At 50.8% G+C, this 21,577-nt stretch overlaps 3 protein-coding genes across 3 annotated transcripts; 1 reads left to right on the forward strand and 2 right to left on the reverse strand.

Moving 5' to 3' along the window:
• Positions 1-3,589: 3,589 nt before the first annotated feature.
• On the forward strand, positions 3,590-3,988 carry FMAN_08680 (uncharacterized protein; the record flags this gene model as incomplete). Its single annotated transcript, XM_041829437.1, has 2 exons — positions 3,590-3,782; positions 3,834-3,988. The coding sequence occupies 2 exons, from the start codon at positions 3,590-3,592 to the stop codon at positions 3,986-3,988; spliced, it is 348 nt and encodes a 115-aa protein (XP_041680200.1).
• Positions 3,989-10,002: 6,014 nt separating this feature from the next.
• FMAN_08681 (uncharacterized protein) lies at positions 10,003-13,019 on the reverse strand (the record flags this gene model as incomplete). The annotated part of the gene is made up of 2 exons (XM_041829438.1): positions 10,003-12,493; positions 12,544-13,019. The coding sequence occupies 2 exons, from the start codon at positions 13,017-13,019 to the stop codon at positions 10,003-10,005; spliced, it is 2,967 nt and encodes a 988-aa protein (XP_041680201.1).
• Positions 13,020-14,681: 1,662 nt separating this feature from the next.
• On the reverse strand, positions 14,682-20,461 carry FMAN_08682 (putative AMI1 protein; the record flags this gene model as incomplete). The annotated part of the gene is made up of 3 exons (XM_041829439.1): positions 14,682-14,812; positions 14,869-19,927; positions 19,991-20,461. 3 exons carry the CDS (start codon positions 20,459-20,461, stop codon positions 14,682-14,684), a joined length of 5,661 nt encoding a protein of 1,886 aa, XP_041680202.1.
• Between the last annotated feature and the right edge of the window lie 1,116 nt (positions 20,462-21,577).

Below are 21,577 nucleotides of genomic sequence, written 5' to 3' on the forward strand. Positions count from 1 at the left end.
GTGGTTGGTTCGTCGGCAAAATGCGAGAAACGCTTGACGGCACTACCGAATCGTTGCGGCGAAATGGTATCCAAGATTTGCGATCTTGGCAGGAGACTTTAACCCAGAGGAATAGCCACGAGGTTGCTGTAGAATACCGTGATCAAGAAAAAGGTGTTGCGTTCAAGCGTATGGTGGTTTTTTCTCAAAAGTTGACAACTGATAGATTGTAACGGTCGATTATACCGGGGCCTTTGACTGAGTTGATCAAGATCTCGTGCCCGTGTAAGCCTAGAACGGATGCTTGTCGACTGTCGATGTGATTCAAACGGGGTTCGGTGTCCGTTTGTCGGTCTTCAATTGAACATTGACTATTCTCTATTGTCTTCAACCACGTTGTTGTTCGTTGTATGATCTCCCACGATTGTTGGATGGGATGCTAGAGAAACCACATGGGACGTCGACTTGGTCGTAGGAGGATATGAAGACGTGGAGGGGGCGGCATCAAAAGTAGTAGCCGGGTGATTATGACCGTGAGAGTGAAGCAAAGGAGCAGCACGATCGACAAGATTCTGTTTTCCCTTTTAAGGATATATAAATAAGGGAAAGAAAGATGTTTAAATAAAAGCTAATAAAGGAGAGGGAAAGCTGAAGTAAGGAGACGAGCAGGAAAAAAAAGCGCGCAGCTTGTCTTTTGTGTCCGTACAAGTTATGAAGCTGCTACACTATTACTTACTCGGTGCAGTCGATCAATTCGGTCCCTTCACCAGTCGCCAGTCTATCCCCAGCCCACCAGAGCCAAACCGAACTAAGGAACGCTCCACTCTTTCTTGGGCAAAGCTTCAAGGTGGATCACAGACCACAACTCGACGTGGGGAACATGGACAAGGGTCAGGATATGGATGTGGATGTGGATGTGGATGGGCCATGGGGAGGGGCGTGCGCATACTCTCATTCTCACACTCTCGCTTTCTCGTCCGAGTGCTGAAGCGATATGCATGTACAGTATCGAATGTACGTACAGATAGACACACAAAGCCAAAGCCAAAAACTTTGACTGATTCTGTATTGGATGCAATGATTTACATGCAGGTGACTCTGCTTGGGTTGGGGTAGAGAAAAATGGTTCATGTGTGTGTGAGTGGGGGGTTAAGGTATTTGTTTTTGGAGATCGGGATACGGAGAAAGAGGCCGAGAATTGATATCGTTGAGTTATCCAGATCATCAACTGCTTGCTTCATCAAGAGGACAGCAGCAATCAACAATAATTAAGTGTCCTCTGGTTTATTAATCCCGTCCATGGAACCCTTGGATAGATAAACGAAACTTGACTGGTCCATTTTGCTCCGTCGGACCTTGTAAAGTACGTACATATAAGCACAGTGCGTGATTTATCTACTAAAAATCCACATCTTATGCGACCCAGTGGGTGACTTGAATCGCCTTTTACCCATAAAGATGCAGCCCAGTTACCAAGGGGGTGCGGCGAGAGTGCGGAATTCTGCAACGACGTAGGCGCAAGACCAGATAGCAAAGGCAATTCTTCTGATGGACAGCCCGAGATATTAACAAAGGCTACGGGAATTCCCAGATTGGAGATCACAGGCCAACTTCAAGATATGCCATAATTCCAGCAGTGGTAAAGTAGAGGCGCCAACACGGAAATTATGCGTGGGTGAGCCGTGGAAAAAGCTTGGCTAGCTGTCTTTCCCTTCACGATGACCGAAGTGCCCCATTTTTCCAGGTTCTGTCTCTGCATCTGCATTACTGAGGTCCAGTGCTCCTGAGTCGGCCCTGGCCCTGGCACTGGATTAGATACCAAAAAAAAATCCTTCAGAGAGCCTCTGAGCTTATGCTGATAACTTACGTCAGTATTTTTGTCACCGAGTTTAGTGATGCCAAAGTTTTCTCGTCTGGCCTGCCCTGCCCTGAGCCTCTTGTTTACAGTACCTGATCCATTTGATGACAGCAGCTGCCTTTTGGGTTCTAGAGCCGCAGTGCCTCGACCATACAGCAAGCAGCAGCGGGAGACCTAATAATAGTTTATTTCGATGTTTCCTTTGGCTTCTGAAGAAACACAGGTGCGCAACTGCTCTCCTGAATCTTCGAGACATCTGGAAGCTCCCACTAATCAAATGACGATGCAGGCGCCATCAAATCAATGTTGTACCGTACCTGCTGAGAAGCCTCGGCGAGCAATTCGGCCAGTTTTCTGTGTTCTCCCATTGGCCCGCTCACCTTGACCCGGCCTCTCTTTCCCCATCTGGGGTCCCTTGGAGTGAGCGGTTCGCTGTCCTGGCTCTAGAGTGAAAGTGCAAGTGCGACAGCCACTGACCAATTACCTGCATCGGCTCCACCGCCAACCAAATCTGGTGTAAGCGCAATCGTCTCGAGTGCCAAAATCTTCAAACATCATGAATAAGTGCAAAAGCATCATGAACTTGCCTTTGAGTAACGAACTGAGCTATTACGACCACTTTGTTGCATCTTGAACATCGCCAAAACCAGTCACCGAATTTTCTGTCTCGAAATCTTGTTTGTTGAGATCTTGTCTCGTCGTCTCAGTTTAACCTAACCCCATGCAATTCCAGAGCAACTATCTGCCCGAGACCCTGTTACAGCCAAGACTTTTCAAAAAGCGATCGTGACGCTGCACAACAGGACTCATAATCTTCCAGCTCCTCAAATAATCCAGTTACATCATCGAGAATTCAATCAGGAACAGCGGTCAATTCCATGATGAATACTCGTGTCTCGTGCTCAATGCTCGCCCTTTGTGACGATCTTCCACGTATCATGGATCTCCACATGAAGCATTCGTGTTTCTGCCCTCAGCAAATCATTAGGGTTACCGTCTCCTGAACAAGGCGCAAGCAGTCAATAATCCCGCGCCTCTCCCCAGCCCTGTCTCGCCCGGCCTCGAAAGGGAACGAATCTGGCGTCAGCAACTGGCGGTGCAATGGCTGAATGCCATGTCAAGTTTCTCCTTCAACCCCTTGCGGCATGTCAGCGAGCTCGCGTGCCTTTGAGCCAATTTCAGCCATCATTCAAAGCCAATTTAGCTGACCGACTTGGACCACTGCATAGGTTGTTACCAAAAAATAAAGCCCCACGCAAGCCGCGGGTTTATGTTCCAGGGGTTTGCACAAGAGGCAAGGTATTTTGGATAAAACTAGCCTATGATTTGAGGAAGTTATGATGGCCTAATTAAGAGTATAACCCACGATTGTATTCAAGTTATGCTCTCCTAGGACACTCAATTGAAGGATAATGGGATTCTATGGGGTACCGACCGCGGACAAAACCTGCACCACTAGTTAGTACCCGCTCTGTCGCCTCGCCTGAGTCGACGGAGAGCATGAAACGGAGCCTGGGAATTTTAATTATAGGTCTCTCGGTCCTCTATAGCCGGCTGCACTGCTACCACTCAGGGCAAGGGCAGCATCGAAATCCACCAGGATAAGCGCCTCAAGCCGTTGATTGGAATTGCTCGGGAGAGACGGCAGTTCTCATCAAGAGCAGAAAGGCCAGCATTTTCCACAGAGCCAGAATTGAGTGTGACTAATCAACAACCCTCAACTTCGACCTCGACTGCATTTGCATGCAAATCATGAGTCTTGGTGCCGGATCTTGGCTAGGATTGGTCACTTCGACACCCAAGAGCCGCAATCAGACATATCCTTTCATCCGCAACACCACGGTTGTCGAAATCAGCCCAGTTTCTGCCTGCCGTTGCGGCTCTGACATCGGACATTGGACGGCGCTTATCCGGTCAACGTGCCTCCGATCATGCGAAAATCCCGGTTCGCTATCCGGAGCTATCTCATCTGAAGTTTAGACCAACATATCTTCAGTGGTCTTCTCTCGATGTCAGAAGCTGCGATCAGTGCCATTCCCTCCGGTTTGGTTTCAATCTGCCGACAGTGATCGCCTTCATTTCGTCAATCCTGTATGCAGTACCCCCTGTTCAACTTCGCAAGAGACGCGCACGCAAGGTGCTGCTGTGTAGCCGGACGACGAATGTCCTTTGACACAAATCTGTGTATGCGCGTCCTTCTCCGTCAAAGCTCTCGCTGCATTGCGATTGCGCCTCAAAGTGACGCACAAGTAAGACAAGTTGCGCGGCGGTTTGAGATTATTCAAAGTAAGCTTGAATTCTAACTCATACCTGTCACGCCTGATCGGCGTTGATAGACATAACAAGCGGCATTTACGTTTCCTTATGTGCAACGCAAATCGCATGGGATTTGATTAAGCGCAAATTGGATTTCGGGAAGCCCCCTGGCGTGACGAAGTGTCGGTCTGTGTCTCTGTGATCTCTCTAAGCAAGCCAGAAATAATAAGGAAGGTTCTTCAGGCATTTGACCTGAACATATAATGAAAACAGGAAATGATGGTCATCAAAATTTCCACATATTCGCGAACCAAGGGGACGCAGAGGTCGCACCGCAAATCTGGCTTCACAACAAGGATATCTGCACTGTCTGGCATTTCAAGTCCCTTGTCGCCAAGGCCGTCAATGTCTCCCCCTGTTCTGGCAGCCCTCAACACTGAGATCTTGACCAGCGCAGCGAATCAAGGGACCTTTCTAGGGCTGCCTAGCTCGCCTTCAATCACAACTCATAGTTGGTGGAATCCTGTCCCGCCCTTCACGATCTCAGGAAGGCTATGACTCTATCGTCGTATTCACACGCGCCTGCAGCGGCTGTTCTTTCGAGGTTGAATGATCTCGTGGTTTTATAAACCCGGAAGCGCGTACTAAAGGTCGCGAGCTCCTCCAAAACCGGTCCGGTGCGGGATCTCCATTCCACGCCCACCCCAGGCCACACCATTCAAGCCATCTTTCTCGCCTCTGCATGACAGGGATGGCTGACACGGGTACGAGCGCGTCATATGCGCCCCGGAGAGACAAGGAAGTGGAGTTGATCCCTGGATCTCCCGTGGCACGGTCCCCTGTCTCTTGTGTCTCTAACACACTCTTGATCGCTCATTGGACATTGGGTATCGTTAATCCTGTCTTGGCCGTAGGTTATCCGCGTGTAAGAAACAAAGTCTTGTACACGTTGAGTTACAACTCACGATCGACGGTCGTTTCTAATTCAAACTGAGTTTCTGTCGGCCCGTGCCCGATGGCAGTGCTGATAATTGCGATGCCTTGACGGACTCGAACTAAGGTCTTGGTATTCAGGTTTGATGCTGATCAGGGGCCAAGGTTCAATTGTGAGGCTGTCAAGTCGAGTTCTCGAACTTCTCACATTGACTCAAACACGGCACATAGAGTGTTCTGAGTCTATGGTTCACTTTGGCAATTTGGGCCACCGCACCGGAGGTGCTTGGCGAACGGAGGCTGCTACATCGTCCATGGGTTAAGTTTAATTCTACCTTAATTCTGCCTTCACCGTAGCCTTAATGGTGATCTGCCGAACGTGCTTTGCAAATCACTTTTACTTTTTGGCAAGGGTCGATCATCAAGCCCAAAGAGTCGATTGCTTCAAGATGCCAAGCAAGGCATTTTTACAAGGGTCTTGATGAATTGGGCAAGAGGGCTCTGATCAGATACTGATGCCTGACCAACAGAAACTTCATCAAGGGTACCTCACCACCAGCTCATCGAGTGACAAACACTGAAGACCATGCTGGAGCATGCTGTTACACGTGGTTCTTATCCTCTACGTTAGCCATGAATCTCGTCATCATGAGAATCGATCCCAGACACTTACCGACACGTGAGGGCACTCAAGCTGAAGGCACGATCCGCCTCATATCAGCTGAAATCAGAGGATTTGGATGTTGTTGTAGGTGCGAAGACGTCAGTTGTGAGCACGCAATACTTATAAACGACACCATGGCACAAGAAATTAAAGCACAGCGACAAACCTCAAGTGCTCTCTCTATCCTCGGTTACCACATTCCCATGATATGAAGTGGCTCTCTCCAGTATTGACTCCGCTGCCATCATTATCACACATGCCGATATCCCAGGCACTTGCATTTACATCTGAGCTAACGAACAGTAGTCTGCATCAACAAGCCGGCTTTTACCTCGTGACTTTTATAGCCGGTCTCAAGGTCCTACGAATGGTCATTTGTACTTCAATCCAGGCTCGTCGACAAAGATTCTTCTGTCCTATCGGGGTACTCTCATAATGGATGCGAATCCTAGTCAAGGACCTACAAATTTATCCATGAACTTGTCATGCCATACAGGCAGGAGGGACACCAAGAAACTCCATTTGAACAAACGTCAACGGGAACGACAATTACCTGATCACGGCGTTGAAGTCCGAGACAGGTTGCGTTCTTGGCCCCGTTGGCCCGCAAATATCTGTTCATTGGATTTCGAAACAGAAAGGTTTGCATCGTGCACCAAACAGTGGCGGATAAGACTTGCATGAGCCCATGGATTATCACGTCGATTGGCTTGAACATCGCAACACCCTCAAGATGGCTAGGCCCAAATAGTCTAATAAGTCACCTTCAAGATCTAAGCAAATGCCGGATCTTGCCACACCTTTTCGATCTCTCTCCTTAGGTCGAGACGTACTACACCTAGGACGGTAAAGACCAAGTCAATCTCAGCTCTTGCTGTTGATGATACACAAAAGTCAAAAGAAAGCTTAGGTACGGCTCGCATCTGAAAGGTGAAGCCGAGAACAGTTACTGATAGCGCGTGGTCCGAAGTTAGATCCAGTTGAGATAACTGTGCCAGCTACGACCAGGAGGGAGTGTGCATCCGTGGCCAATGTCGGTCCGCCCGTGGTTAGCTTACACGACGCTATCGTCGTTCAATTTGACATTGGATCTGTCGACCTGTCGACGCGGCGTCTCGCTGCCGGTTGACAACTGCAGGGCCCTTGACATCCCACGCTGATGCAATGGACCTGGCGTTGTTTCGATGCCTTGCATACATTGAGCTCTCACGTTTTTTCGGAGCACAAACAGGTATGACATTGTCGCTCAGCCCTGTGACACTTCCTTGATGTCAGACCAGCTCGAAGACGCAAAAGAGGTGCTACCAAAGAAACAACCCCCTTGTCAGATCAATTGTGAACCCTCAGGCCATGATCATTCACGTTGTCCAGGTGCAGGCAGACATGAAATGCTCCTCTTGTTTGGTCAATTGCTTGGCGAAAGCTGCCATGCTAACGCCCACGATGTTCCAGACTCGAGACCCGCTGCAAGTGCAAGACCTGACACGTACAAGGCCAGGGCATAATGAGAGGACATATGCATCTGCACTGTACTGTTTGTATGGATGAGGACGGTAGTTACGGTGCGACAGAAACAGGCTCCGCTTGAGAGTTGACGAGGGACAGAAAATGCCTCACTACAACAGACCCAACTTAACCAAGCCAAGCAAGCTAACAAGGCACATTGAACGGCTTTCAGCGGATAACTTTTATTTACTTGCCTGAGTTGGTAAGTGGCTCCATTGGACTGAATCCAACAGTCTGGAAACACGAGCTCCATCCATCACAACTCAATTGCTTGCTGTACTACAACCCAGTTACCTATTGATGGATAGAAGAAATCAACAGCAACATCAGCCATGGATTGTTCAGGTCATGGTGGCGTCATTCGTCTCGGCACATAGAGCATCATCCTTTTCTTGATGGGTTCAGCTTTTCTTGAATTGTCTCTTGGAATAAGCGCACCTGTTGTTCGTCAATGCCATGCCATGCTTCGGTACGGCAGAGCAGACGATCGAGTCTCATCCAGACACACCAATTACGTATCATGATGAGACGTGGGGTCGCGTTTACAGTCCAGTACCTACAGAACTGCAACATGACATTTAAACTCAAGGAAGCTATATCGATCCGGGTTACGGCGTCAGTCTCGATGACGAGTTGCAGTTGCAGACGCTGCACAAGGCATGTCACCAGGTGTTGGCGTTTTAACCTACTTGTCGGTTAGGTTACTGAGATGAGGGGTGAGATGATGCTATCGAGCTTCTCCCCTCAGTCTCTCAGCGTCCAAAGCCAACCACGGGATTGGTCAATTCAAGGATCGCCGAGCATCTGACAAAGGCTATCACGGTCTGGCTGGTCTGGGTATTTTTACTCTTTCCATGCATCTTTTCTAGACCCCATTTGGCGCCGGCTTGGCCGCGCAACTCAACTGACCACAAGCTTTTGAACAAGCTTACCATTTGCACTGTAACTTAACTGGCGAGGGGTTCCCATGGCCAAGAAAGACAGTGCAATACCTACTATTTTAGACGAGGGGAAACAAGCTCTTTTCTCAACGCAGCAACGTGCATTCTCAGTGGCACAGCTCGTTGCTCGAACCTTGGCTTTTCTTGGCCCCGTGGTCTCGCCTAAGAAACACACAAAGTTGTTGAGACAGGCACCCGCACCACGGCCAAAGCTTCAAACTCAGCTGAGAAGCTATCTTCTGTATCCGTACTACGAGGATCACTGTGGATGAGGAGCAAGCCACTTCCGTTTTCCCCCGCCATGTACCCCATATTCTTGGCGGAGAAGTCTGCTTTAAGTCCAACGAAGATCCTGGGGGGACCAGACTAAAACTACCTAATGGTGATGGAGTCTGCCACGCGGTTCTTTGCTTTGCGTTGGGTATCACCAAATTCATCTGCATCTGGGGTGCATCGGTGGCGGGCAAGCAAGACTCAAATCGGCCATTGCGCACCCTTTACAGAGCGTATATGGTGCTACACAGTATAATTTCACGAAGCCATGAGCTGAGTTTAGCTGAGGAGACCCAATCGTCAGGAAAATCGCATTCTGCCCTTGCTCGATACTTTCTGTCGGATAACATCCCTCACACCAACTTGAGTTAATGATGAAGCTGCAGACTGGACCTCGACTGTCACCTTCTCCCGCTTGTCCGTTCTCGAGAACCGGGGACATAGGTAGACTGTTTGGGTGTTGAGCTGCTACCTTCCAGGCTGGTTACAGGTTACAGTGAGCACTGGACGTCATTTCTTTGTGCTTACTCTGCCGTTGTGATATACACAAGGGCACATGAAACACTCGCTCGGTACGAAGACGAGCAAGTTCAGAACTGTTGTCGCCTAGTATCTGACACTTGTGCTGCTGCCGAGTGGTGGCAAAGTGAATGCAACAATGAAAATCAGGCATGACATGACCATGCTGTCCAGTTGGCCTGTTTGACACATACAACTTGACCCCCGGAACCCGACACAACACAATGCATGCTGCATTCAACTGCTTCCAACACCTCCATCTCGGCGCTCCGGAACTCTCACGATCTCTGTCTTGCATTTGCCTTTGTGTTCTATTTGTTAAGGGGCGTCTCTTGCAATGGAATGTCTTCCCGAGATCGTCCACGACTCAACTGCTTTGTGACTAACACGTGGGGGCTTCACTACGATAATCACCCGGCGAAATGACCATGTGAGAATGTTCTCTCCCGAGTGCAGTAACAACGCTGTTGTCTGATTGTCTTTATGGAATGGTTTCGAGAAATCCTAAGCCGATTAGTGATGTATGTGAGGGTCAAAGATGCCGTTAGCCGGGCCGAAAGCATCGCGACGAGGGCGTTTAATCAGTACACTTTGGAGTTTGTCCCCATTTCGAAAGCGTTGAGGGTTGATTTGAAGTCAAGGCAAGCTGCTATCGGACAAATCAATGCTCCCAAAGAATTATCCAGCCGTCTGTCGTTCTGTTTGGCGAGCTGAGGGGTGTCAACCCGGGGCGCCCTTATGGGAATGCTCTCTGTTCGGCATGTTCAAGCACCATTCATTCATGAGCTGGATCGACGGCCCAAGACAAGTAAAGTTCATCCGACGACACTCGCAATCGAATGGCAGATACGGCTATCTCGATGTACAGTATAGGCTGCGTGTAATCACTACTCAATTCCTAAGGTATATCTGATGTAGCACCTATAACCAAGTTCTCATCCACCGTCCAGCAACGCCGATCCAACAATAATTATAAAAAGGCAAGTTTCATGAAGGAAGCTTGGTCCATCAGAAACCTCTAGTCATCCCCAACTGCATAGTCCAGAACGCCTGGTTTCCTCTCCCTTTCTTTGTTACTTGACTTCCTGTGCTGTGGGCTGTACAGGGTCATTGATTTCCATATCTAACGGTTCGTTGTCCATCCATCCAGAAAAGTCATCGTCGTCATCTGCTGCTGCTGCTGCTGGAGGGGCAGATTTCGCCTCTATAGGACTGGCTGACTTTTCATCTTCTTGCACTAGTGAGGATTCGTTGGTGATCACCGAGGGAGGATGAGATGTTCCGCTATCTGTCACTGTCTGCTCATCACTTGAAGCCCACACTTGATGGTTCGAAGGATCATCACCCGATGGTGTAGCGGGCTGAGAGTCCTCTGGGGCGGCAACGATGAATACATTCTGTCCATTGTCCGGCTCAGGTGCGTGGCTCTGTCTGCGCCGTCCGCGAGAAGGTAAGGGAGGACGGTATTCGCCATGCTTCTCATGCTCATGCTCATGTTCATGCTCAGGATGGTTTTCGTGGTGAGTCTCAAGAGACTCTACTGAATTGTGTCCAGGAACTGGCTTCCTCGTAGGAACGCTCGTCGGGGGTGCTATCCGCGTCATGCCATTTGTAGGCTTAGGGAGAGGTGTTCCTGGAGGAGGTAGTGGTTGACCCCTTCCCATGGGCTGACTGAGATCAAGATGGCTTGCTTGCTCTGCCTGTCTGCGTGCTTCCTTGTGTCGTTGATAAGCGTTCCAGCCCCATTGTTTGGCTTGCAATGCTGCATTTGAAACAGCCGCCAGCGTAGTCTGTCTTTGTAGTGGATTATTCTGATGATCTCGGGAACCATCACTGTAGTCCGCCTCCTCCTCTACTTGAACAGGGACCTCTGGATGCTCACGGCGTGTAAAGAAACTCCTTCCCAGTGACCCTGTCTGGCTCTTGATGGACTCTTTCAAGGAGGCAGCAGAGGAACCTGGTCTTTCATCGGTGTGAGATGAACCAGTCGACGAGGTCGTGTTACGGCGGCCTATGGCAACTGGGGTCTTCTGAGTGTCTTCCGGCACGTCATTGTTGAGGGCTTCGTTTGCTGATGAGGAAGAACGTGAAGATCGGGTTGACCGTTGGGAAGCAGACGATGACTCCAAAGGCGCATCTGAAATCTGAGGGGGCTTGGGGGAGGCGTCGTGTGAGCGGGAGTGCAAAGCCGCCATGTAATTAGTAGCATGATCAGGGGGTGATATCGATGGCTTGAAAATATCAGCGTGGGCCGAATCAGTACCCACGATAGGCTGCAGGGACGTCTTGGAGATCTTGGGCTTCAATACTGGGCTTGCCCCCGGTCCCTTAGAGTCGACACTGGTTGATGAAGCAGAAGCAGAAACAGAAGCCTGAGGGTTGGTGCCTGTCCTGCTAAGTCTGCGCCCAAAGAGACCCGTTGGCGGCGGTGTTGCTTCCATGACTGGGACTGCCTGGCTCTTTTCCAGAGGTTTTGTCTCCTCTGTTAAATCCGGGGTTCCATCAAGATGGCTGACAGCTGCCACATCTCCTGCTGCAGCAACTATACTTTCAGCATCACTAGTGGGAACCGTGGCGTCATCTCCTTCAAAGATACCGCCTCGCCACTGCTTGTGCTCCGTCTTGAAGAAGGGCATATCGTCCCAGAATGGCAGTACGACTGTTTCTGCAATGACTTCCTTGATACGATTCTCAATCTGTCGAAGAATGACTGTATAAGTGATTTGTCTCGCACTAACGATGGGCTCGATATCCATTTCCATCTTGGGCATGCTTTGGAAAGTTACCCAGACTCGGTTGCTTGGTGGCGGTTTGATCTTGAACAGCATATGACCCTCAGCTCTCTTGAGAACAGCTGCGAGGACAAGGTTGACTTCCCGTGCTTTAAATCTAGCGCCGAGGTCGATCTTTGCCGTGGCGGCGATTTCAATACGAGCATTTCCTGAGTATTTGACGTCGGCTTCAACGACACATTCTCCCTCAACTGTCAGATCCTTGAGTTTGAAGTTCGTAAAGTAAGGTGCTGCCGAGCCGGTGTCAATTCCGTTGATGGTAATATGAGTAAGAAATGAAGGTCGCTTAACGCGAGAGATCTTTTTAGTGAGCTTCTCACGGATGAAGGCCTCGATATCCTTCGTCTGGTTGATACCTAGGAAAACTCTCCCAAGCAATGCATTCAGCCATCTCGAATGGATGTTCTCTTCCGTAGAGTGAAGCTTCTGGACCAGCGAGATGATATTCTTAACATCGAAATGCAATGGCTTCGGCACCTGGCCATCAACCCCAAAACTCTGCTCTTGGTTTTTGAGCAGGGCAAAGTAGAAATCTTCTTTGGCTGAACAGTTTTCAGAGAACAGGAAGAAAGGTTTAGAAACAGGGCTGTCAGAAGTGAGTTCGGTACCAGCCTGTTTTCGGGACAGTCGGATCGCATTTCGCTTGATGAAGAGTTCGCCTTCAGGAGTGACATCACCGCCTGAATATATACTGATTTCGTGGTATGCCAGGGAAACAACATGTCGAACTTCAACCTGTTCTTCGTCGTCAAACAACATAAGATGGCCATGTCTGGGCAAAGGTCAGTAAAGGGATGTGGGGTGTGGATAAGCTGTACAAACCTCAAAACCACATAGAAAACGTTGCCCGCATTCTTGGGCCGTTGACTCGTACTGTTACTGTTGTTGTCTAGAGGTCCTGGTGTGGGCTTCCTCTCGAATATGCTCCGGTACATGGTCTGATAGACACTGGGGCTCGAAGGAGCCACGGTCGTAGATCCCACGGGTGTTGACCGTTCAATAGGCTTCGCATTGATCCCCATAGGCGTGTACTCTCTGCACACAGCGAAGAAGCCGGCGGCTACATCGAGGTCGTTCTCGTGCGCGCGGTTGTCCTTTTTGTGCGACCGCTTAGCGGCCTCGAGGGCGGTTGTATCATCGTCCTTGTCGACGATGGGGCTGTATTTCGGTTCGTTCGCGGTGTCGTCGACGATGGGAGAGGTATAGAATATGAACGCCAGCACAGACACTATCACCAGCGGTATAAAGGTCAAACCGCCGAGGACGTATGCTATAAGCAGAGACTTGAAGCTGGCCATGGCTCCGAATTCCGGAGCCACAAAGGCTCTCTCAAGGGAGCTTTGTGCGCAGGAGGGGCACTATACTACACCCTAGGCTATAGCTAGAGGATACAGCGAGAAGGACGCATCGGATGGAGTGGAAGAGATCAAGGTCGATCAGGTACTGAAGGGAGAAAAAAGTAGTTGACGATGCGAGATCTTGGTTGGGGGAGACGGAATGATTATACGCGGAGTTAGTTGATAGGCTGGCACTTTCAAGTGAGTGTATGTAAGTGACACCGCTAGAGGCTAGAGGTAGAGGTACCATGCCATACCAACCAAACCTTGGGAAGGTCGGGTCGGGTGAGGTAAGGCTAGGTCGGTAGGTACCTCGAGCTTACGGGCTACATACGTCATGTGATGAATCCACTGGCTGACAGGCCTCCCCCGCCGTTCACGACTAGGACAAGGTACCTTGTAAAGCCCGATATTCACGGAGACAGCGGCAAAAGAATGAAGGAGCTTCAGCGGGTCTCATTGGAAAATACAGTGATCAGTCACTAATATTCTCATGATTATATCCAGTAAGTACCTAAATATCTCAGGCCCCGTACATCGTGAGAGGTGCAGTTCTCTGACGTACAGCAAGATCCTTGATTCGGCAAAACTACTAACGTAGATGATCGCCGTAGAAGCACTAATTCTTCGATGGGAATGGGCTGAAATACGTACCGCACTAACAACCATGAAAGTCGAGGCCGTGCTGGGACCTGAAACTCAAATCCAGTGGAGGCATCACAAGGTCTCTCTCGTCTCTTGTCTCTGGGTGGAGGCTACATATGACCACTCTCAACTGAAATCTGTCCTCGGCCTCGGTTAACAAGCGCAAACAGCCCATATAAACTCACACTTTATGGCTTAAAGGACAACGTTGGGCTGTCTAGAACCACTAGGCGAATCACTTGCTCTCGAGGTCGTCACTAGTCGAAATGAACAGAAATATAGCAGACAGGCAGACCTCACATCGCCGTCAACAATCAGTCTAATACGAAAGTCTCATTCAGTCATCAATACCCCTCGCCTAGAAACTCTCCAAGCACATCGCGTCTATACGCAAGCTCCTTCTTCTCTTTTGACCACAGCCTCGAGAACATTACATGAATCAATACTTCTCAGGTGAGCTGCGCTATACTAGACAACACCTGGACAGTAGACAAGACAAAAACTCCTGTAGGTTCCTTCCCAGCTTCCCATGCGCTGATCCGATTGAGAGAGGTCTGCCCAAACAAATGATGTGTTGGCTAAAATGCAGTGCGGTGTGGTGTGTTGATGTTTTTTGGTGTTTTTCAGTCTCCGTCGATACTACACTAGATCGGCAGATCCAATTGTGGTTGGGTGGTTGGTTGGCTGCAATGGCGTTTGCATAACAGTATTATAAGAAACAAGAACAAAGTAGGAAAGTTTGACAGGTCGTAGCCGGTGTTTGGCTGTAGTAAGGTGATTATAGTCTTTTGGTCGCAGTGCTCCTGGGTTCATTGTCAAGGACGCGCAGCAAAAAAGTCAAGAAAATCATAAGTCTCGTGAAAGTCCGTGAAGGATGTCGATCGTAACAATTGGTGTTTGCCATACAACAGTGTATTGCTCGAAATGGTGTTCTACAGGTAATGGAATAAATGTGTAGGTGAATGAGTCTGCATGTGCTTAAACTCGAGAGCGTAGAGAAGACATAGTAGTATGAGAGTGTGTAAGTCCTGGGTGGGAGTGCGTGTGAGTGTTGTTGCCATGACGGCCTCGCTTGGAGAAATGGTGAAGAGTTCCGACATCATGTTTGCCTGGATGATTGTTAGTATATGTACTCTCTCTCGTTCTTGCTACCACTTGAACCTACCATCGCAGCATGCTCGGACATTCTCGAGACGGTCAGCTTCCCTATCCTGCCGCTCGATTATCTCCCTCACATCCTCGGCACTGTCGTGGGCCTCGCTGGCTTCATAAATGTTGACGTTATGGGCACTACCACGGCCGCGGCGACTTGTGAGCGTGCCAGACAGCTGGCTTCCCTTCCAATAGCCACTCAATTTGCTCAGCGTTCCAGTGGGGCGCTGTGGCTGAGCCTTGGGTGTCAGAGTTGGAATGTTCATAGACATACCAACTGCAGGCGACTCATTACGGGTTGTTCGAGAGTTATAAGACGACAGAGAAGGGGGTGCTCCAGGTCGTGTCCCGTTAGCCGCGCGCTGTCCAAACTGGGGGTTGAATTCATCAACATCCTCTCGAGTGAAGTTCTCCGCCATGTCCTCGACATTAGCTTGTTCATTGTTGGTACGGAGAAGTAGGTACGAAAGAGAGTTGAACCAGGTCTCGTGTCGTTGTCCAGTAGCGCAAGTGAACTTGATGGTTCGGCCAGGAGAGATGATGACCAAGCTCTTACGATGGAGTCCAGGAGGACTGGGGTTATCGTCAGTAACGACACGCACAGCCTCGATAGGAACACTCTTGGCCTTGAGCTCAGTGCGGCCGGCAGTTGAGGGGTCTCGGTCGCTCCAGTAAAGAGTTCTAGTGTAAGGGTGAACCCAGAAGTAGCGGCGATGTCGGTTCTCCGACATCTCTCCACGACCTGTCTTGCGAGTGTACTTCCACAGATACTCACCGATCATGGTCTGGGTGATAGCCTGGATCATGCGGGGATCAGTGTTGGGTCCGAAGCCGGAGGGATCCATGCCCATCTCGCCAGGGCGCATGTTAAATCGAGTGTCAAGCTCTGAAGCGAATGAGGATACAGAGGACTTCCTAGATGCAGCTGTATGCTTCGATGGCGATTGTCTTCCGAGCTCACCGTAGCTGACAGTGTTTCGGACAGTACGCTGGGTAGGCGTAGCCCGAGCGGTGGACGCTGGTGAGGCTGCCCTGTTCCCTGGGGTGGTTGGCCTTTGCTTAAGCGCCGAAGCAGGCCAAAGAGGTGGTCCCATGTTGTTCTGAGGGCCGTGAGACGAGTTGGATCGCGCAGCCTCGATTACTTGGCGGTGGTTCGCAGGCAGAGGAGGAGCATCTTGGGCGGATGCTCTGCCACTCCTGGAGCTTCCAGGACGACGGATGGGGCTGGTGTTGAAGACATCGTCAGTGTCACGATCGTGCTGGCTTGGAGTCTCGAACATCTCCTGTGATCGCCGAATTCGGACCGTGCCTGAGGTGCCAGTGGTTCCAGGAGTTCCAATGCTGGCCATCGACAGGCTCTTCTGATGGCTGAAGGCAGACTGGGCACGAGCCTTGAACATAGCGTCAATGACATCAGCTGTAAGAGATGTCTGCGCACCTTGATCGTTCATGATAACTACAGGCTTGTCGAAAGGTCGCTCCGAGTCCGGAGTGGCAGGCTCAGGAGTATCACTAGGAGATTGGCCGTTCTCATCCTCAACCATGAGAGGCGATGACCCTTGATCAATGCCGCGCTGGTTCTCAGGTGTTCTTGGCACATCCTGCTCCATGAAAGGTGACTTCATATCGCGGGGCAGAATGAATCCGTCTCTCTTGGGGGTTCGGGGAGAGACAGGGAAGGTTTCGATAGACTCGATGTTGGAGAATCCAAAAGCAGGCAGCGTAGGTGTCTTGTGGACTGGACTAACAGGCTCGACACCTTCGGCCGCAATATCGGACATTACGAGAGTAGGAGGCAGAGGAAGAGGCTCAAGTACAGGCTCGACGTTCTCAGAGGTGATACCAGACAAAGCCAGAGATGGGGCAGGCTCAGATACAGGCTCAACATTCTGTGTAGACAGACCAGAAAACACGAGGGTAGTGGGGGTGGGAGGAAGCTCCTCACGGGGCTCACAACCCTCGGCATAGATAGAAGACAGGTTGAGAGATGGCTTGGGGGCCACCTTCTCTGGCTCGCTGATGGGCTCGACAGATTGAATAGCAATGGAAGAGAGGGCCAGATCGGGGGCAGGGAGATCCGTGGGCTCGATATATTCTCCCTGGATGGCAGAGATAGTCAGCTCAGGAGCCGACTCGATGACTGGCTTGACCTGTTCACCATGAATGGTTGAGATGGTGAGTTCAGGGATGACAGGCACTGGTACCGGCTCAGCGATGGGCTCGACTACCTCACCCACAATGTTAGACATAGCAAGCTCGGGTGCCTTGCTAGCGACAGGCTCAACATTCTCTCCTTGGATAGCAGAGAAGCTCAGAGAAGGAGCTGGAGGCAGAGAAGGAGCGACAACAGCGGGGAAAACAACCTCGGTCTCAGGTTGCGCAACTGGCGCAACATGCTCGCTTCGGATGGAGGACATGAGAAGCTCAGGAGCAGGGATAACGGGCTCAGAAATGGGCTCAATGTTCTCTCCCTTAATGTTGGAGATGCTAAGCTCGGGGCTCTTGGGGGCAACAGGCTCAACGTGCTCGCCAATGATGGAGGACATTGACAGAGCTGGAGGTGGTGGCATGAACATGACAGGCTCCACAGGTGGCTGGGCAATCGGATCAACAATCTCAGTTGAGATGGAGGAGAGGCTCAGGGCTGGAGCTGGAATCTCAGGCTCTGCGATAGGCTCAACTTGCTCAGTGACAATAGTAGTCATGGACAGATCAGGTAGGGGCACCTCAGGCTCGGCCTTGGGCTCGAGGCTATGAGCCACAATGCCAGACAAGCTGAGAGCTGGAGGCAGAACGGGAGGCTCGGCACGAGGCTCAAGGCCTTGAGAAATGATCGAGGTCATTGTCAGGTCAGGAACAGGGCTTCCGGGCTCAGACACGGGCTCAACGCTCTGATTAGAGAGGGCTGTGAAAGTCAATGCTGGAGGAGTTGGAACCACTTCAGGCTCCAAAACGGGCTCAACCTCCTCAGACGCGATCGAGGACATAGTCAAGTTGGGGGGCAGGATCGGTAGCATAGATGGAGGAGCTGGGAACAGAGCCAAGTTCTTCTCCATGTCGGGGTCATGCTGAGCACCAGCGTCACTGTAGACCATAGAAATTGGCCTGGAGTCAGCGAGACTGTCATATGCCCAAGAGGGAATACGACGGTCACGATCGCCAGATGGTCCAATTGAGGAATGCATGGAAGCACGTCGGATAGCTGCCACGACACTAACGGGTGACTCAGCAAAGTGTTCGTCTCCATCATCCGTCATGGCACCAGTGGTAGACATCTGTGACGTTCCAAGGCCAGAAAGTCTGGGAACAATCTTGACAGGCTCAGTCATCATACCACTGTCAACCATGATGACCTTAGGCATGGGAGGTACCGCAGGTCTTGGAGATGATCCCCGGCGAATAGAACCGGGAGTCATAGAGCGAGCGCGCATGCGACTGGGTGTACCAGGACCTGCTGAATCGTCGTCACTACCGCCGAAATCTTGCAGCTCGGCAAACAGGCTCTGTCCTCCGGCCTGGGGTGTTCCCTCTCGACTACTGGCAAAGCTGACGGGGCTGCTCTGGAAGTTAGGCTCCTCGCTAACTTGTCTGGAGCGGTTGAAAATGCTACGGCTCATACGGAAACGGCTGCTTCTCTGAGAACCAATGGTGCCAGTTGGCGTCTTGGTATATGAGTAGTCGTCCTCGTCGCCAGAAGTCGATGCAGTGCTATGCAGTGAGTTGCTGCTTGCATGACGAGTGAAACCGGCGGGAAGTCGTGGAGCATTCTTCATGCTACTGAAACCTCGGGTCGTACCCTCAGTCTCGGTATCGTCGCTACCTGACATTTCCTCGGCCCCAGTTTGGAAGTCCTCAGTCTCGGTACCACGCTCATTGGCGGTCTCAAATGCTGACTCGCCACCTTCATTAGCTGTTTCGAACTGTTCAGTATCCGTTGGGTGAGACGTCTCAATACTAGGGAGAATAGTCTGGGTGCTGTTGCTGAGAGAAGACCTGGAAATCATTGGCGAGACCGAGGCGCGAGGAGAAACATCATGCTGGTCCTCCCACTCGCCGTCGTCGGTGATAACCTCTTGTCTGCTGGAGCGGAACGATCCAAGCAGACGGGGAGGCTTCTTGAATTCCTTAGACTCCTTGACACGAGACTTTCGGTGGGGCTTGTGTTCACCCGCATCGCTTCGTGCTTTCTCGAGATCATCGCGAAGATCCTGAATGATACGTCGAAGCTCAAGCTTTTCAGTCTTCTCACGGTGGAGCAGACCTCGTTGACTCTGGATGGTTCGCTGAGCATGGGAAAGAGATGACTTCATAGTCTCGGTCTCAAGCATGGCATGGCGGGGAGTGCCCTTGATAGGGGACACTGGCGGCGAATGCTCGGGAGTGAGATGATCGGCGGATGATTCAAGATCATCGTCGCTGGCGCGGATGCTGGGCTCCAGTTCTGTGACGGTGCGTCGCTGAGATGCGAAGGCCCTGGCGAGCTCCTGGTTCTGTCCAGTAAGGTCGTCGATTCGGCGTTGCATGGCAGCACGCTCGCCCTCTGCCATGGCAATATTGCGCTTGACAGTACCAAGCTCAATATCGTGTTGCTTGACGGCAGCAGCATGTTGGTCAATCAATCGTGCGTGGTGCACCTTGACCTCATCAAGTTCTCGCTGAATAGTCACTTTTTCCGTCTTGATGACATTGAGAGACTGAGTGAGTTTCTTTTCACGATCCAAAGCTTCCTTGTGTTGAGCAGTGAGCTCTTGCAACTTGGTCTCGAGATTCCAGTTCTCCTCCTTATATCGATTCTCGCTCTCATCGAGGGATTTGAAGCGCTGTTGGAAACCCTCTGCTTCAAGCTCGAGTCGTGCCTTTTCGGCTTTCAGATCCTTATTCTCCTCGTCTCGCTCGGCGAGCACACCTTGCAGATTGCGAACTTGCGCGATGAGAGAAGTACTAATTTCGGCGGCGAATTCGATGTCGTGAACTCGGTTTGAGGGCTGGTTGCGAATCTTGCGATTAGGCACGGTCAACTTCGTAGGCGACCCTGTTGCTTGGCTCTCGAACTTGGAAGGGCTCGCGGATCGCTAGAAATAATGTCAGTCAACTACAAAAACGGGCGTGCTGCTAGCAATGCGAAAGCGACATACTCTACCACCCTTGTTCTCGGGCGCGAAAGGCGAATTGGGGTTGACCTCATTGCTGGGAACTCTTTGCTTGGGCAATAAATTCCGGGCGGACTCTCGCGTTAATGTGTTAAACTCCTTCTCGATGCCAACCATTCGCTCACGAAGCTCTTGTGACAGTTCCTCCTCGTTGTTCACCTTCTCAATCTCCTTAAGTTGTTCGGTGAGTTGTTTGCGCTGGAGAACCAAGGCATTACCCAGTTTTCCCGCCTCCTCAAGGCGACGCTCGGTCTCTTGCAAATGAGCAGCGAGCGCTCGCTTCGCTGATTCTGGGGAAGCAGGGCCTGTCACGAAAAAATCATGATCGTAGTTCGAATACCGGTGCTGAGCCGGCACAGGCGCGGGCGCAGGCGGCGTTGTTGTGATAAAAGGGTCATATTGCGCTGCGCCGGGAGCGGGCAAGCTTGGCTTGTCGGAAGCCAGTGAAGAAGCCATGATTGCAGAGCAAAAGAGGCCCTCTTCCGAAGAGGGCAAGGAAAACTTCCTCAATCACGCCTTGAAACCATCAAGATACGCAGACGGACGACGTAACAGGCCCGTCGCAGGGGTGATGGCTCTGTGTTTGTGGTGTGTTGAGAGTTTCGAGCGTGTTGTGCTGGCTAAATGAAGCTGGGTCGTGTTTGTTGTTGAAAGACGGGGTACAGCACCTGTTAAAGTACCGGTACCGTAATAGATTAGACAGACCAGTCAGATTGCAGCAATGCCACCTGCAGGGAGAGTGCGTAAGATTGGAGCTAAGGTGCTGGCTGTGCTGTAAGAGAGCAGACCCGGCTGCGAGAAAAAATAAAGACAATTCCCACAGAAAAAAAAACAAAAGAAGATATTATGGAAGAAAGTAGTGAAAGTGAAAGTGAAGGGCGATTAGAACCGTAACAGAAAAAGGAGCTTTCAGTAGTAAAGAGAGAGTTCAAAGAATGAGTGTAATGCAGCGCAAACGTGAGGAACCTCGAAATGTCGGTCGGTCGTCGAGAGAAAATGCGATTGGAAATGCCCAGATTTGCGGGTGAGAGCGTGTCTAATTATCGACACACTGGTCGAACAGCGAATGGGCGCCAGCGATTCTCCTTAGTCAGGTACCGCAAAGCACACAAGCGCACAACGCACAAGCAAAGCAGAGCAAAAGCACAGGCAGACTGCACGACACACACAGTGGGTTGTACCGAGACCAACACCAGGAATTAGTGGGAATTTACCCCTGTTGACTCTGGTTCAAGCGTCGCACCTCTGGCAGAGGCAGACCAAGGCAGTTGTGGTATTTGGAGGGATTCTGGTGCTGGTTCCTGGAATGTTTTCTCGACGACTTATGCGACAGCGATCTTATTGCTCATTCCCGAGTGGAATTGGCAACTCGAAGGATCTCCAACGGCCGAAAACGCTTGTTACCGCTCAAGGGGCGCTCTGTCACCAATGCAACCAAGCCAACGGCGACAAAGGAGGCGCAGACAGAGTTTCCCAGCAGTGACGTGGGCGTTTGTTGAAAATTTGAGGCGAAATGGAAAGGACGAAGAAAAGAGATGATGAGTCCAGACTCTCGAGAGAGAGCACGCGCGA

This window comes from Fusarium mangiferae, assembly GCF_900044065.1.
Source record: "Fusarium mangiferae strain MRC7560 genome assembly, contig: FMAN_scaffold004, whole genome shotgun sequence".
NCBI lineage: Eukaryota > Fungi > Ascomycota > Sordariomycetes > Hypocreales > Nectriaceae > Fusarium > Fusarium mangiferae.